Below are 17,655 nucleotides of genomic sequence, written 5' to 3'. Positions count from 1 at the left end.
TCCCTCCCATGGGGGCTCGGGTCTCATGGCTGGGGGTCTGGGCTGGGGACAGGGAATGGAGGTGGAGGCAGAGCTTGAAGCCAGGCAGGTGGCAGTGGGGTGGTGTCAGCCAGGTGTCAACCTGGGTTGAAATGGGACCCCAGGCAGTGGATTAGCTCCAGTTGGGGTAGAGTTCCAGCCAGGTGTCTTCTGTCTAGGTTTTGCTCCCCATCCTTCAGATCCTAGCTCACACTCCACTTCTGAGGGAGGCCTCTCACACCTGTCTGCCCAGCTGTGAACCCCTCACTAAAACTCTGGAAGCACCACAATCTTCTTTGCAGGGGTTGGAAGTGTACATTTGTTTGTGCTTCTTTACCGTCTCCTCCGAACGAGCCTGGGAGCCCATAATGGCAGACCCTATGTCTGATTCTGTTCATCCAGCACCTGATACACTTGACAAATACTCGGTGAATCAGTGGATAAATAAATGAACGGCTTATTGCTTTAGTGGAAGGAATTGATGCAGGAAACCCAGACCGAAGTTCAAGAGGTGGGAATGTGTGTGGGGTTTACTGGGAAAAGTTACAGCTCAGTAGACATAGGGATGCCCCTGGCCAGCAATAATTAATAATTAATAATAACAGCTAGTATTTATTGGGTGTCTGCTCTGTGTCAGGTGGCTATTTTAAAGGTTTTATGTAATTCCCACCCCATGACAGTCCCTGGAAAATAAATATCATTGTTATCCCGGGTTTACACCAAGTATGGAAACTTTAACCAACATGGCCAAGGGTACAGATAGGTGGAGGTAGCTTTTGAATCCAGGCAACCCCACCTAGAGCCTCACCCTTGAAATACCTTCTTCCTAAATTACCTCTTCATGGTAGACAGACTCCCTCACCTGCTGGAAGGGATGGGGCTCCTCATACTCTGCTGACTCAGGTACCAAATTGGAGCGGAATCTGCCGGTTGAATGCTTGATGTCTGGAAGCCACTTAGGGTTGCAGTTGGCTTGTAAGTGCACATAGCCTTCCAGAAGAAAGAAGGCAACTCCTGTTCGCTGTGAGAATGAGGACTCTGCTTCTACCCGAGAGAGGGTCTACATTCCTCTCTGAAGCTCAAATGCATGTGTGCAGCTGCTGTTCCATACGGTCTCGTGTGGCTATACCAGTTGGGGTTAGGATCCGGCAGGAGTTACTCAGATGCCTGCAAAGGCCAGTGAGTAGTGAGTGAGGACCGTGGGGACTCACAGACTATATGGATGGGCCAGGACTCAGAGCCACTCGAAGGATGTGGCCAGGACTCAGAGCCAGCCCATGGCTGCCACCAGGAGAGCTGGGCCACTGTCACTAGTTCTTAGCTTCTCACCAATATTCTTTGTAAATCTGAGTGAGGCAACACCCCCAGAAAATCGTGGCTCTCTGCTGCTGTGAGTCCCACCCAGAGGCCTGGAAATAGATCCCTGCAAGAGATTTGCATGCTTGCTGTTGAGGGTGGCCTACTCAGGTTAAGAACCATTGACTTAGCTACTGAATTGAGACCGTTTGTTGAAATAACATGTAAATCCTGGAAAGGAAGGCTAGCTTCAGGTTAATGGCAACTAAGAAAAGTTTAGAGAAAACAAGTTTTCTGGAAGGACATAAATGACTCAAAAAATTTTATTAAATTTTATTTATTTATTCAGAAGAGATACACAGGCAGAGACATAGACAGAGGGAGAAGCACGCTCTCCACGGGGAGCCTGATGGGGAACTCGATCCCAGGACCCCGGGATCACTCCCTGAACCAAAGGCAGATGCTCAACTACTGAGCCATCCAGGTGCTCCAAGGACTCAAATTATATGTAAATTCATTCTCTCTCTCCCTCTCTTTCTCTCTTCTTGCCCCTGCCAGCCCTCACTTGACATCACCCACCCCACCCACCCACCCACCCCCTTAGCTCAGCCACGGCTCCCAGTGTTGCACTATACCTTGTTCTGAATTCTGATTGGCCCAGTTCTTCCTTCACAAACAACATGCCACTGATCAAACTTTGGTCCACTCAGCACTGGCAGGAAGCCTGAGGCCAGATGTTCTACTGTCCACTGAGCTGATGCTGTAGGTGGAAGTCTTTCTAGAAGAACAATACATAGGGTTGGCCAAGATTGGCATTTCCAGTACAATCAGGAAATTTAGCAGGTGAGAATAACCATCAACATTTTCAAAGCAGACAGTAATGGTGGAGCAGGGGTGGCTGGCTATAAAGTGCATGCTTTCAGATGCTCAGATATTATAAACCTATGACGTATTGAAGTCCTGTGGAACTGGGGCAGGAATAGAGAGAAATCGGTGGAGCATAAGAGAAAATTTAAAAGTGAACCAAAGGATACACGAGGAACGAGTGTATGAAGAGCCATTCCATACGTGTGCTGTTACAACTGGCTAAACATGAAGAAAAAAAAAAAGGTCTTTTCTCAGAGCTCCTGCGAAGATGAATTTCAAGGGAAGTAGAGATTTCAGTGCAGAAAGTGAAACTGTAAGATGTTGAAGAAAAAACTGGGAAGGACTTTCTAAATATAACAGCGGGGACACAGACTGTAAAGGAAAATGGAAAAATTGGCACTTTATTTAAACACACACACACACACACACACACACACACACACTTGCCTTATTGTATGTTGGAAAAAGAACAACAAAATTAAAAGGCAAGCAAAAAGCTGGGAAAATATTTACTGCCTATATCTTAGGTGAATGATTCATATCCTTACTGATTATATAGGAAACGTGTTACAACTCATTTAGAAAGAAACACACTTGAACTTAAATACGGACAAAGGCTATGGACAGAAAATTAATGAGAACAGTGAGCATGTATTAAATGTTGGTTTCCACCAGGGACTGCTGGGCAGTTTCCATGCATTCATTCATTGAACTCCCATTAGTTTAGGAAATTAGTTATTGTCTTTGTCCCACTTTCAGGCAAAAGGAGCAAACACTTAAAAGGGTTAAAGAACTGGCCCCAGAATAAAAAAGCTAATAACTTCCAGCGCCCGGGCGTTAGATTTGAACAGGGCTGTTAATTAGCCTCCAATATTGACATTGACTCCAGTGCAACTCTTAATGCAGGAAATCATATTTAAAACTCTCCCTGAGTTGACACGACAGGGGCTCAGGCCTTCCAATCAAACAATTACTTATTTGCAAAGGGGTGCTGGCTGGTAGGAGGCGTGGCGTATATCAAATGCTTGAGCAAACTGTCAGTGGACACGAACATTTACACAGCGTTATCAGCTCTATTGACTTGCTTCTCCAGGAACAAAATGAGAGATCTTCACCAAATTATAGTCTCCCCCTTTCAGCTGTGGTGAGCATGTGTGTGTGTGTGTGTGTGTGTGTGTGTGTGTGTGTGTGATTACAGCTTCTCACGTGATGCGCATTTCATGTTCACAAAACCTCAATCCACACCATCCCAATGAAGGCTTCCCTGCTTCTTTGTCTCTTGGGAAGCTTTTGTATTTTGTTTGCAGTCTGGGGTATGGCTGGTACTGTTGTGTTACCCGGCGTGGTGGTACCTGCTGAGAGATTTTTTTCGTGGCCCCTGGATAAATGCTTAAATATCCTACTTTACATCAAAACTGTACAAAGATGCGTCTGAGTAATTTAGAATATAGATACTTCCTTATCCTGCCTCACTTTCTCCCACGAAAGGTAGCATGCCATGTAGACTCTTCTGCACCTTATTTTTTTTCATTTTCAGTTTCACTTAAAAATATACCCTTAAGATTTCTCCGTATTAGTGCAGAAAACTCATTCTGTATACCTGAGCAGTATGCCACCATATAGCTACATTATGATTTATTTAAGCAGCTCCCTACCTACGACACTTGGCTTATTTAAAATATTTTGCTGTTATAAATAATGCTGCAGTGAACAACCATGTGTGCATTTTATTTCCTCTGTATGCAGGTTTGTCTCTGGGATAAATTCCCGTAGTGGGACAAGTGGGTCACCAGGCAAGAAGCATTTGTACTTTTGATAGGTAGCGCGAAAGAGCAATTGGCCTACCCACCAGGAAGACATGTATCTGTGTCTCTGCAGCTTCTCAATGGTGACTGTTGGGATGTGCGTTTTAAAATTTTATTTTAGGAGTTGGCTCTTGTACTTGAAGGTGTATTAGAAAAAAACATAATTTGCACATCAATCCCATGAGTTCACACCCTTACAGAGTTTTATTTTCAAATAGGTTTATTTAAATAAAGGGCATGCTGAGTTAAAAAAAAAAAAGCTAAGTACTTATTATAGGTAGTATGTAGACATGCAGAATTAAGACGACTCAAGACTGAAGTTTGGGAAGTGTTGACATGATGATTGTTTTCTCCTCAGAATAATGAAATCAAGAGCTTATACTTCCTGTGTGGGGGACACTCTGCTGGGAGCCAATCTGTGAAGCCAGTCCATGAAGTGGGTAGTGTTTTTATACAGACTCAGAAAGGTTAAGTCACTTGCCTGAAGTCACACAGTTAACTCCAGAGTCCCTGTCTGTAACCTTTCCTCTGTTATGATGGTATTTCCAGCTGGGATTTTCAATTTCACCTTGCCCATCTGCCTCCTGGGAAGTGTGCTTTCAGGGGCTTTTGTGGCCTGTAAATGTCTAGGGATGACACAGTCCAAATTTATAGGTCGCTTTTATTCCCCCTCTGACTGATGTTGTTGGTGTATGTTTTCTTGGCTTCCAGGCTTCAATCCAGCTTCCCAATTCCTGCAGCTTTGCCTCAGCTCAGCCAAATTTCAGCCCACCTGTGAACAAAGCCACACAGCTCATTCAGACCGAGAAAGGCTATTTTAGGCTGTGACTTAGATGTTTAAAGATGTTTTTTTTTTTCTTCTTTGGTTTCTGATCTGTGCTTCCTTCCTCGTTAGCTGCTTGCGCCTGGAGTCAGGTGATGGACCAGAGATGCTGAGCTGGGATCTGTCCGTCCTTTGGGCCTGGGCACTTGGGTGTTCATGGTGAAGACTCTGGCTTGGGGGTGATGGTGGGGAACCCCAATCAGCCCATCACTGGCTGGTGCTGCGTTTGTGTGAGATGGAGGTTGCCATCATCTGTAATTCCCTGTCAGGTGGGAGACCATCGGGGAGGCTGAGGAGCAGGGAGGCAGCCAGGTGACACACATGTGTTCCCACTCAGCTGCCTGGCAAACATGGATTCCATTCCTGACTCTTGAAATTTCTTGCTTTGTGACTTTGAACTGAACAAGTTACCTCTCTAAGCCTCAGTTTGCTCATCTGGAATACCAGGGTAATAATCTTCTGCCATTGGCCATGATGAAGATTGAATGATGTGATACAGAACACTTTGCACAGTGCTTGGCAGATAAGTCTGTGTTTGATTCGTGGTGGCATCAAAAGTCCCAATAGTTCATTATTATTTTGTTCTTGTGATTCAGCAATCTCTAGGAGCAGCATCAGAAATGGAAGGAAATGAAGAAATCCAAGCTCACCCTGTAGAAAGCTTGATGGAACCTCCCCCACACTAGTGGGGAAAGGAAGCATGCCAGGATCTCGATTCCCAGGGTGGGAGAGATGACTAGGGATCCTGGAAATCAGGGGTTGATACTGGGGTGATGATACAGTAGATTCAAAACTATTTCTGAAAGCATTTGACACTGAGCCAAGTGAACTCATTTGGGAGGTTAGAGCGTGTGTTCACATGGGGTAGGTTCTCAGCCAGTGGACTGTAGGGAGATTGGGGGGTTCTGAGAGAGATCATAAACCCAAATTTCTACAGGGGCCAGGCAGGTGGGTGGGGGGAGCAGGCATGGTGTGAGACAATAGGGAGTGGCAGGGACTGCAGAGGACTGGAAGCCTTATCCATATCTGAAGGGGGCAGCCACTGCTCAGCCCCCAGGAATGGGTGTCCACTGCTGCGACAACTTGTGATTTTTCAAAAGGAGCCAGATGTTTACATTTTCATCTAACATTTCATGATTATAAATGTAGTCAATTATCTTGAATTTTTTTAAAGTACCCTATGGAGCAAATATAGCATGTTTGCAAAGTTGGTAATGGCCCACTGGCTCCAGATTGTAACTTGTGAGCATCGAGGAGGACCCAGGCCAGGGATGGAGATGGGCGATAGATGGACTGGAGGGGACCCAGTGTGTTTGGCCTGGGATGGGGGGAAAGTTCTGAGTTAGAGTCTGCCTGGATCCGCAGGCTCATCCCAGAGCTCGTCAATGGCCACAGCCTCCAAGGCATGTATTTTGGTTAAAGGCCAGGCTGGTATCTAACTGGTATGCACTGGCATTACTGTACCAGTTTTCACAATATTGAAATACTTTAAAACTGATCGGTAAATAGCCGCAAGGGCCTCTGAGCCTCCTCTTTCTATCACTCATTCACTTCTTTCCTTGGCAGCTCCCCGCCCCCTACCTCTCCAGAGCCAGCAACTGAGGAGTTAACTCCCAGCGCAGCTAAACCTGCTGTTCCTTCTGATTGGTCAGTGGGCCATACCTGAGCCAAAGTGATTAGAAATCTCTTGATGCTCATCACTGGCTGCAGGTAACAGATGCCCCCTTAGATTGGCCATAAGCACAGGAGACACAGAGGACACAGGAGAGTCCGATGGAATGGGAGGACAGGATGCCAGGCCCAGGAGGGACTGCGACCTGGAGCTCCATCCCTCAGGTCACATGGCCTGTTGTCTTTGTTCCTCTGTTCTTGAAGCCCACTGAAAAAAATAAAAAAATAAAAAAAAAGGCCACGTCAGCCCTGGAGCCCTGTGTTCCTGGCTGCCTGTGTTCCATTCACTAAACATGTGAGTCATTGGAGCCAAGCGCCTACCTCTGCACCAGTCAACCTGTGTCCGGGGGAGTGAGATGTCTCAAAGTGCAAAACCACCCCCCACCATCTCAGAGATGGCAAGGGGCACACCAACAGGCATGGACAGACGCCCTGTATCATTCTCCTTGAGGATCTTGGAGTCATGGGGCCCCCAGCTGTGGGACTCTGGCTTTATTCCAAGCTCTCCCAGGTAGCAGGGGGGAGGAGGGCAGAAGTGATTGGGTGAGTGGAGCTGGTGCTTACAACTCTGAGCCGTCCTGAAAGCGGAGGCCAGGGAGCCGGGTTGGAGGAGCCTCCAACAGCCTCTAAATAAACCATAAGCAAACTTTGCTCTGTCGCTTGCCCAATGGGTCTTCCTTGGTCCTGTCTGGCTCTAATCTGTCTTGCACAGTACTCTCCAAGTTACTTTCTAGAACAGCACATGCATTGCTCAGGGGCTCTCAGTGGTTAGCAGCAATGATCACAGCCCCCTAGCTGCCACCACAACTCACAGAGTTCTCAGTATTCACCAGCCACTGTGTGAAATGCTGTGCTTGCCAGGGCTGGGAAGCCCGGGGCAAGTCACTGCACCCCTCAGTCCTCATCTGTGAAATGGGTGTAATAAAGTACATACTTCTAGGGATGTTATGAGGATTACATGAGTTAATGCCTGGTAAATCCCTGAAAAATAGTTCCTAGATAAGTAAATGCACAATAAATACTAACTCTAATTATTTATTGAGCACCTTCTATATGCCAAGTACAGTATATGCCCAGAGCAAAAATCCTATGTTGTTTGCACCTAAAGCATTGGAGAGATGGAATTAAACATGTGATTATAAGACATCGGTTTAAATGCTATGATAGAGAAGATCTGAGAAGGCAGGATATTGGTGTTTTTTTCTATTTGTTTCTCTCTGTGAATTTGATGAGACCAGGCATTTTGGCTCCTTGCTTACAGCTGTATCCTCAATGCCTAGGAAGACCCTGGCTCTCAGTAAGCATATGCTGGGTGAATGAGTGAAGGAAGGAAGGAAGTGCTAGTGTAGTTGGACTGGAACAGAAGAGCATAAATGAAGTTGGGGAGGGAGAAGAGAAGGGAGAGAAACTTGGTGTATCCCATCCTTAGAGCCAGGTAGAGCTGGCTGTGAATCCCAGCTCAGCAGGGGGCCAGCTGGGTGACCTGGGGAGGAGGGAAATTTGTCTCTCTCTCTAGTCTGGGCTCATTTCGGTGTTGCTAAGATGGGAATAATACTTTCCAAATGGAATATCCTGAGGACTGGAGAAAGTGCCCGTGAGACATCCAGCGTACACTTGGCACATGGGCAGCTCTCAGGAAATGTTTCATTTTCCTTCCCATTCTTCCAGCCACTTGGCATCTCATCTTATTGAAGAGACATGATGGGGCGGAGAAGGTTCTTGGTAATATCTAGTCGGAAACGCTCAAGTCTTTCTCCCTGAGATATTCTGAGGAGATGCCGGTACACCGAAGGAAATTTAAACCATAATCAGAAAAAATTCTTGGCTTCTTTAAGGTCCACATATCAGGGAACCCAGAAGAGAGCACAAGAGCCAAGAAGAGAAAGAGAACTTGCTTCAGGGTTTGGATCAGAGCTGGCCCAGGCCCCTCACCCCAAAAGCCTCAGGGCTAGATCATGGGATCTGCACCCAGCTGCCTCCCCGAGGCCGAGGGAGCCAACGGGAGAGAAAGAGAAAGATGGCAGGTGCATCTTTCTGCACCTGTGCCAGCTCCGCCTTGGAATCTGACCAACTATACCTGCTCTCCTGCTTCGAGGGGAGTAGGGAGCGAGAGATGGCCTGAGCTCCCCCTACAGGCCAACGCCAATCATGAACAGGTGTTTCCTTGGAGGAGGGTTTGAGGAACTCACTTCTCAGCTATAAGATGAACGCCCCCAAAGCCTTCAGTGACTGGAGATTTTTTTTAGTCAGGCTTATTGAGATATTGTTTTCATGCAGGGAAAATGCACCTTTTTTTACATACAGTAAAATTCAGTACAGTTTATATATAGAGAGAACATTTCAAGAAAAAAACTCAACTCTTTAATAGCACACAAAATAATATCTACTTATTGTGTCTATTTATCTTCTTTTTCTTTTTTTAAAGAGTTATTTATTTATTCATGAGAGACACAGAGAGAAGCAGAGACACAGGCAGAGGGAGAAGCAGGCTCCCTGCGGGGAGACCAATGAAGGACTAGACCCCAGGACCCTGGGATCACATCCTGAGCCAAAGGCAGATGCTCAACCACTGAGCCACCCAGGCATCCTGTGTCTATTTATTTTCACTTGTTTATTTTCTGTCTGTTACCAGAGTATCTTTTGAGTAAACATGTGACAAGCTGAACAAAGGAGGGAAGAGATGGATAGCATTATAGCAAAGACTGTTGTGTCAGATGAGCCCTGGTGCGAATCCTGGGTCCACATTCTTACCTTCTGCAGTACATTGTTTCACAGAGAAAGCAACTTTCAGGCTGGCTTTGAGAAAGAGAAGAAGGAGCTTTGTGCGGTTAGTGCAGTGACAGAAGAGAAACTCTTGAGGGAGAAAGACAACATGCAGAGCCAGAGGAGCATGTGTGGGGGCGTGAATGAGTCCTGTGTACTGAGAACATAGTGTGTGTTTAGGACACATAGTTGAGATCATAAGGGAAATGTAGTAATAATAACACAAGAGCATATACTGCTTATAGGGTGCCAGGTGGTTCTAAGATCTCTACACAGATTAATCTGTTTATTCTTCCCAGTGGGCTAATAAGCTTATAGCATTGCTATTAACTCTATTTTATAGACAAGAAAACTGAAACACAGAGATTAAGTAACTTGCCCAAAGTCATAAAGCTAAGAAGAACCCAGATAGTTAATGCTTCAAAGTCTGTACTTTGAACCTTCTTACTGCACTGCTAGGTTACGAAGGGTATGCTTGTTAGTTAGGGAACTGCATAAGCTGCTGTAACGAATAGCCCCTAAATATAGTGACTTAAGCAAGACAGAAGGTAAATTTTCCCTCAGGTGTCTGTCCAAAGGGACGAAGTCTGAGGCTAGTAGGGTAGTTTTATCCTTTCAAAACAGCTCCAGGTTTGAATCTAAGGTGTTTGGGCCCAGGGAGGCTTGCACACATTCTTTTGAACTGAATGGCCCAAAGCATACATATCCCATTCTCCAGAACTTTATTACATGGTCACACCAAGCTGCAAGGGAGGCTGGGAAATGTAGTCTCTAATTGAGTGGCTATGCTCTCTGCTCAAACGGAAAGGTTCTATTATTAAAGGAAAGGATGGGTATTTGTTGATAAAACTAGCAGTCTCTGCCACAACCTGCACACCATTCACTGAGCTTCGAACTCTGTTCTGTAGGTGACGAGGGACTAGCAAACAGCCTTTAAGCAGCAAGGTTTTATGCTCAGACTTGGGTTTTAGGTCACTCCAGAGCAATCCAGAAGCATGCTCAGAGGATAAAGAGGGAAGAAATTGGAAAAAGGGGACCTGTTTCACTGCTGTTTCTGCAGTCCTTACTGCAGGCAGGAGTCGGTTGGGCTCCCAGGTGGAGGACTTTGGGCACAGGGAATGTGCTGGGGCTGCAATGGGAGCCAGCTGCTGTCATGGTCATGTGCTCATTCAGCCACCGTTTGTCAAATGCACATCTGGGCGCAGAGCTCTGGTGATGGTCCTAATGGGCGTGAGGAACTTGGGGGCCAGGTACAGTTCTCGGTGAATTCTCCAAGATGCTGCATGAGTCCTTGACTTGCCACACTGACGCTGGTCTCTTTTGTTTGTTTCTCTTGGTCCTAGGACCCTCGGAGCAAACACAAGTTTAAGATCCACACATACTCCAGCCCCACGTTCTGTGACCACTGTGGCTCACTGCTGTATGGACTCATCCACCAGGGGATGAAATGTGACAGTAAGTACATTTGCTCAGTAGTGGCCTCTGGTAACTGGGCTGCTTCCTTATGGGCTGGGGTCCCACACATTCTCCCAAGTCCTGGGTGGGCTGGTGTGCTAGTCGTCTGCTGCTGGGAATGGAGGCTCTCAATCCAATCCAGCAGCATTTGGGGCATGTAGGGTGTGGGCTCTGCATGCATGCCGCGGCTTCAGGGAGAACAGATGGGTCCCACCTTCCCTCTGTCCATGTGGGCCTTGGTGGAGGGGTTGGAGGAGCCCTTCTGATGAGACCCAGCCTGAGCCGTGCGCCTCTCTGCCCTCGCAGCCTGCATGATGAACGTGCACAAGCGCTGCGTGATGAACGTCCCCAGCCTGTGCGGCACTGACCACACGGAGCGCCGCGGTCGCATCTACATCCAGGCCCACATCGAGAGGGAAGTCCTCATCGTTGTCGGTAGGTGGCACTGGGGCTCGGGTGCCCGCACCGCAGGTCCAAGCTGTTGTGGGAAGGGAAGCTGGTGGAGGCCTGGGCAGGGCAGGGCCGGAGCAGGAAGGGGACCGCAGCACGCTGCCCCATCCTAGTCGCTCCCCACTGCAGGCACCTGCGCTGGCCGGAGCTCAGCAGGTCCCCACTCCCTTTCCTTCCCTCTCCTTTTCCCACTCTTGCTCGGGGTCTGTGAGTGTGCAGTTCTGTTTGTTAAGGTAACCAAGAAGGAATGCTTGGTGCTTCTGCAAACTTTCCCAATGGGAAGAATAGTCTTGATGACAAACAAATTCTGAGTTGTGACAACTTAGGCAAGAGGGAGGGATGCAGCGTGCATTGCCGGGGCCTTTCTGTATATTTGAAGTAATTTCTTTCTTAAACCTGATGGTGTCTACCTGGGTCCCTGTTCTCTTATTCCCTATACATTTTGCACTTCTGAAATATCTCATAATAATAATAAGAAAGGGGATTATATAGCTGGTGGGAGGGGTGCAGGAGGACGAGGGGAGGACAAGACCAGGGCATCTCTGTGCTCCTGGAATGGAGCGTTCATGAAATACTTGGCTCTGATGTGGGAAGCTCCAGCAAAGTGGAAACCTGGCTTTGCAGGACTCGTAAATACTCAGTCATTAAGCTACAGTAAAACCCACACTCAACCAGACAAGAACAGGTCTAAAACATTGGGAGGAATTCCCTCTCATGTGCTTGGGACACAAACTATAGACTTTATAACTAATCCGTATACACGAGGTTTTATGACTTGGCAGTTTGGGAAACTGATCACAGAAGGAATTGAGTTTGCAAAAATCCGTTGGCTTCTGAGGCCACAGATTGGTTCAGCAGCTGTGATGTGTTGAGCCCTATGCAGGGAGGGGCTGCACTTACACCAGGTACAAGTCGAAAAATATTCCCTGTAAAATCCAATCCCTGTTTGAAACTGAGGTTCGTGATACCCAGTGAGCTCTTCGGTAACATGCATTCCACTGAATTGCTTTTTTCCTCCCCCTCTAAAAGGAAGGCAAGTGGCTGACTTCCTTCTATCCAGAAGTTTGGGGGTTTCTAGGGAGAAACAGGCTTTTTCTCACTGAGCTTCCTGGTGCTGGGGTGGGGCAAAAAATGAGACTGTGCTGCCCTCTGGTGTCCTTCTCTGGGAACTGTGTTGGCTCAGGTCAGTCACTGGGGGCAGCCACAGTTTGGAACCCATCCTGTATACATGCTCTTACTTAGTATAATGCTCTCAAAGCCCATACATTGTTCCCACCACAAAGAAAAGAAATAATAATTATGTGCAACTATAGAGGTGTTAGGTGACGCTATGGCAGTAATCATATCGCAAAACATAAATGTGTCAAATCCATACATTGTACGTAAACATACACATCGTTATGTGCCAATTATGCTTCGGTAAAAAAGCCTTCCGTGTTCTCTCTTTCATCCTCACAACAACCTGTGAAATATCTGTTATGTTCGTTTTATGAATGAAGATCCTAAGGCTCGGAGGAGTTAGGCTTCTCAGAACTTACACCGTTAGTAACCAAAACAATAAAGCAAGAGCTAACATTGGAGTGTTTTTTAAATGTGTCAATCACCGTGCCGAGCACTTATGGCAATATCTTGTTTAAATTTTTTGAGCAACTCTGGGGATCCCTGGGTGGCTCAGCAGTTTGGCGCCTGCCTTCAGCCCCGATGTGATCCTGGAGTCCCTGGATCGAGTCCTGCATCAGGCTCCCTGCATGGAGCCTGCTTCTCCCTCTCCTCTGTCTGTGTCTCTGCCTCTCTCTGTGTGTCTCTCGTGAATAAATAAATAAAATCTTAAAAAAATTTTTTTTGAGCAACTCCAATGAGCTAAGCAGTAGTACTATCGTTCTACTCATCAGGAGGTAGGCTTAGAGAGCCACATGCTTCATCACCTAGGTCTGTGAGACTCTAACAGGTTACTTCTTAGTTTGGTCTCCCCTCCCCCATCCACCTTATTAATTTCATTTTGGGGTTTAACTAGGTTACCTCTTATGGGCATTTCTTGGGGAGTCTTTTTCTGATGTGCAATACAGCATCCCTTCAAATTCAAGGTCAGAGTCTTCCCCCTTCCACGCAGATCTGCCCGGGCATCTCTCTTGATCACAAGCTGATGATTCTCTGGCAATCCCACTCTGTGCCTATGAACTGGGGATACGTAATCTCCCAGGGATGCTGTCCCAAAATGCCAGAAATAGGGTGGCTTGAAATAGCAGGAATTTATTCTGTAACTCTTCTGGAGGCTAGGAGTCTGAAATGAAAGTGTCAGCAGAGTTGGTTTGCTCTGGAATGCTCTGAGAGCGTCTGTTTCATGCCTTGCTCTTGGTTTCTGGTAATTTCCATCAGTCTTTGGTGTCCCTTGGCATCATCCCGGCCTTTGCCTTCATCATCAAATGGCATTCTTCCCTGCATGTCTCTGTGTCCAAGTTTTGTCTTTTTATAAGGACACCAGTCATTGGATTATAGCTACTCAAATCTCATATGACCTCATCTTAACTTAATCACAGCCTGAAAGCTCTCATACCCAAATAAGGTCACATTCCCAGGTACTGCGGTTGGGACATGAATATATCTTCTTTAGGGGATTATGGGTTTGACCCATAATGGGGGGAAGGGAGGCAAGTTGAGGCTCCATTAGAGTTAGGGGCAGAATGTCCCATCCTATGGAAGAAGAGCCCAAGACTCAGTGAGGCTGAACCACTTACCTGGTGTCATGAGCAGAATGGGGATGAGCACCCAGGCCTCTCGACAACAGGTCACTGTGGCCCTTGGTTGCCCCTTCACCGTGCCCAGCACAGTCTATTCTGGGCAAGGGGCTCGTTGCTTGCTTGATGATAGAGGAACCTGATGTCTGACTGCAGTTCTCTAAAAATAGAACCGAGATGGAGATTTTTGTTCAAGAGATTTATTGGGGCTGCGGGTGGGAGAAGAGAAGTAAGGGCAAAGCAAAAAAAGCTAAACAAGGGAATGGTCTCCCTTGAAGACGAGCTTCAGCCTGATTCTTCCTCTCCCTCCTGCAGGGAGTTGGTCTTTCACGGCCAGTCAGTGCTGCGGACTACACTCTGCCCCCCAACCCCCATTCATACGTTGAAGCTCTAAGCCAAGGGAATAGTGTTTGGGTGTGGGGCCTTCTCCAGGTAGTTAGGGGTTGCTGAAGTCACACTGGTGAGGTTCTGTGATGAAATAAGTGGCTTTATAAGAAGAAGAAGAGAAACAGATTTCCCTCTCTCCACCAATGTGAGGGCACAGCAAGAAAGTGGCTGTCTGCCGGCCAGGAAGAGGGCTCTCACCAGGAACCGGATTGATGTGCATCTCACATGAGACTTCCCAGCTTCCAGAACTCTGAGAAATTAGTGTTTGTTGTTTAAGTCACCTAGTCTCACCGAGCTTCCTGGACTGTCAGTCTTTGCTGCAGGCTGCTGGGGTCAGAGGCGGGAGGGTGGTGGTACCTCCTAAGCTAGGTGGCGTCTGTGTGGCCCAGGGCGATTGTCTGTACATGGGACAACTGAGCCCTTAACAGCCAACACTCAGAGCAGCTGGGGGATGAGGGCATTGGCCAGTGTGGAGGGTCTCGGACACCTGGATACCCCTCCAATCCCCCAAGCATCCTTCTGGTTTCGTGGTTGGGACTCTAGGTCCTCCTGCTTGATCCCAGCCAGATGGATCAGAGAGGGGAGAGCCCTTCCCAGCAACGCTAGTCCAGATCATCTCACTTTATCCAGACCATAGAGGCACATTCAGTGTTAGGACGTTCCACCCACCAGTCCAGGACACTTTGCTATTTTCCCTGACTGTTTCATACTCTTTGGAAATCCCAACAATTCCAGAAGCCAGCAGGTTACAGGTATTTCTGGAAGATTGAAGGTTTCCTCATCTCGTTGGCTCTTGAATCCAGGCTCTGTCTGCTGTCAGGGATCTTGCAGGTCAAGGTCGCAATGGAAATCCCATCAGTTCTCCTTTTAAAAACCCATCAGTGGTTTCCCATTGCCCTTAGGACAGATGAATCTAATGTGGTGGTCTCATACTCAGTTCTCTGTCTCTTCTGGTTTCCTTTTACCCCTTCATCCTGTCCAGGCTGCCCCCCACCATGGGACCTGTGCACCTTCTGTTTCCTCAGTCTGGAATGCTCATCTTTGCCCCCTTGTCTTCTTCCCACAGGTAATCCTTCCCCTTCTTGTAGACCCTCAGCTCTCCTTCACGATCAGGGAACCTTCTCCTAGCTCCGCCCTACTAGACACTCATGGTATCCTGAACTTGAGCATGTGTCAGTTGCAGTGTTACATTGGGTTGACGATGTCTCTATCTCCTCCTGGGCTTGAAGCTCCATAAGAGCAGGACAGTGTCTGCTTTGGCTCACACTTTCCCCAGCACCTTGTATGATGGACATCACTAAATATTTATTTGTAGCATCAGTGGTTGTGTGTATTACTACCAGAGGGTCCTCATGGATACCGGGACTTCACAGGTGACCCCCTAATCAGTGCTTTCTGAAGTGAGGAACTGAAGTTCAGCAGATAGCCCATTTCACACACTTATTCTTGTAGGAAGGAGACCACACAAAAAATCTTAAGGACCAGGTCCCAGGTGAACAGCTGGACCCAGACCAGGACCCACTCTTTGGAGCCATGACTAGACTACTGCAATTCCCTGGATAATGTTGAAAAGACCCAGAACAGTGGGACTTGTAGAGGAATAGAAAACCATATGGACATCAAGATGCTGAGTGTTACTGTGGGAGCACACAACATGATGTCGGCAGTGCTCCTAGAGTTTATAAAGCTTGTGTCCTTATACATATTAACCCCCTTTCAACTCACTGTCTCTCTATTAACATAACAACTGGCATCTCATTATTTACATTCCCATCTACATTATGGCCATCTGCAAATCCTTAACCATACCCATATTAGTATCCATAACTATATCTCACAAAAATTGGGACTGTTTATTTATTTTTATTTTTTTAGTTTTTAAAGATTTTATGTATTTATTCATGAGAGACACAGAGAGAGAGAGGCAGAGACATAGGTAGAGGGAGAGGCGGGCTCCCTGCGGTGAGCCTCATGTGGGACTTGATCCCAGGACACTGAGATCACCACCTGGGCTGAAGGCAGATACTCAATCACTGAGCCACCCAGGCATCCCTGGGACTGTTTATTTAAAAAAGCAGAATGAGCAAGTTTTTTTTATCCTTCTCTTTGGGACTCCCATTCACTGCTCTCACCATTGTACTGTGCTCTACGGAACCCTACTTAGGTGGAAGTATCTCCTAGGAGACTTAGGTCCCCCCAATATTGCAGTATTTTAATCCTTCCCGAGATCTGACATTCACACATCAAAAGAAGAAGAACAACAAAGAGACATTAAGTTCTTGACAGGCAGCTGGGAAAAGTTGAGGTTACATTTCTGCACATACCTGATTCAAAAGAGGTTCTGAAAGCACTTTTCAGAGAAAGGAAATGGATGCTGAAGACTCACAGAAGACTCTCTTGTCATTTAAAGAACTGTTTCAGGGTAGAGAGGGTTTTTGCCATCATGGGGACTCTAACAAGGGGGAAAGAGTATAAGAAAACCTATGGAGGCCCTCCACATTGATATTCTTCTTGGGTATCTTTCCTCTGAAATCAATATGGCAGGATATGACCAGAAGAGCAAGGGCAGACTTAGGTGTGTGCTGTACCCTGAGGGGTGAGGTGGGACATGTGGGCCTGGCTTGGGGTGATTAGATGTTTACAGTGTGAGAAAGGTGGCATGTTATAGGCAGAAAGGTGAGATGAGCTCAGTAAGCACAGGTATTCATTGATTGATTGATTGATTGATTCATTCATTCATCATTCAGGGAGGGCTAGAGTACCAGCTTGGGTCCAATGACCAATGAGATCTAGTCTCCGTCCCCAGGGAGCTCACAGCATAGTTGGGGAGATAGGCATAGATCATTGTATTGTGATGTGGCAAGCAAATATTGTGATGGTACTATGGGGGCACCCAGAGGGGCACCTGAGGTTTCCCAGAGAGGACTATGGCTGGCTTGAGCCTGTAAGATTTATAGGAATTATCTGGATGGGGCAAGCTTCATGTCAAGGTACTTGAGAAAAATAACACTGGCTACTTTTCTTGAGTGCTTGTTACATGCTTTCTATAGATCAGTCCATTAATCTTGATGGTGATCCTCTCCCGTAGGTGTTATGATCATCCCAAATTTACATGTGAGGAAACTGAGGCTCAGAGCTGGCTGAGGAACTTCCCAGTAGTCACACAGTCAGTGGTGGGTCTCAGATTTGAGCCCAAGCACTCTGGTTCCATGGCCACAGTGTCACGGTGATGCTGCATCCTGGGCGGAAGGAATAGGGTGCATGGTGCACACAAGAAGGTAGACCAGAAGCAGCAGGAGGGTGTGGGAGAGTATTAGCTGTCCAGTGTGGCTTCCTTTCCCTACATTTGGGGTACAAACTCCTCTAGAATCCATTCACTCACTCT

The 17,655-nt window shown here is 47.0% G+C and overlaps 1 protein-coding gene across 2 annotated transcripts in view; it reads left to right on the top strand.

Annotated features, from left to right (window-relative positions):
• The window catches only part of PRKCB (protein kinase C beta), a 335,898-nt gene that overhangs the window by 156,263 nt on the left and 161,980 nt on the right, over positions 1-17,655 (top strand). For both annotated transcript variants that reach the window (XM_041749588.1, XM_041749587.1), the window contains exons 4-5: positions 10,587-10,698; positions 11,005-11,133. In XM_041749588.1, coding sequence (XP_041605522.1) covers positions 10,587-10,698; positions 11,005-11,133 — 241 coding nt within the window. The remainder of the gene's footprint in view (positions 1-10,586; positions 10,699-11,004; positions 11,134-17,655) is intronic.

Source organism: Vulpes lagopus, chromosome 3 (genome assembly GCF_018345385.1).
Source record: "Vulpes lagopus strain Blue_001 chromosome 3, ASM1834538v1, whole genome shotgun sequence".
In the NCBI taxonomy this organism is placed as follows: Eukaryota; Metazoa; Chordata; class Mammalia; order Carnivora; family Canidae; genus Vulpes; species Vulpes lagopus.
Note: the sequence above shows the minus strand (reverse complement) of the source record. Positions and strands in the feature narration are given on the sequence as shown.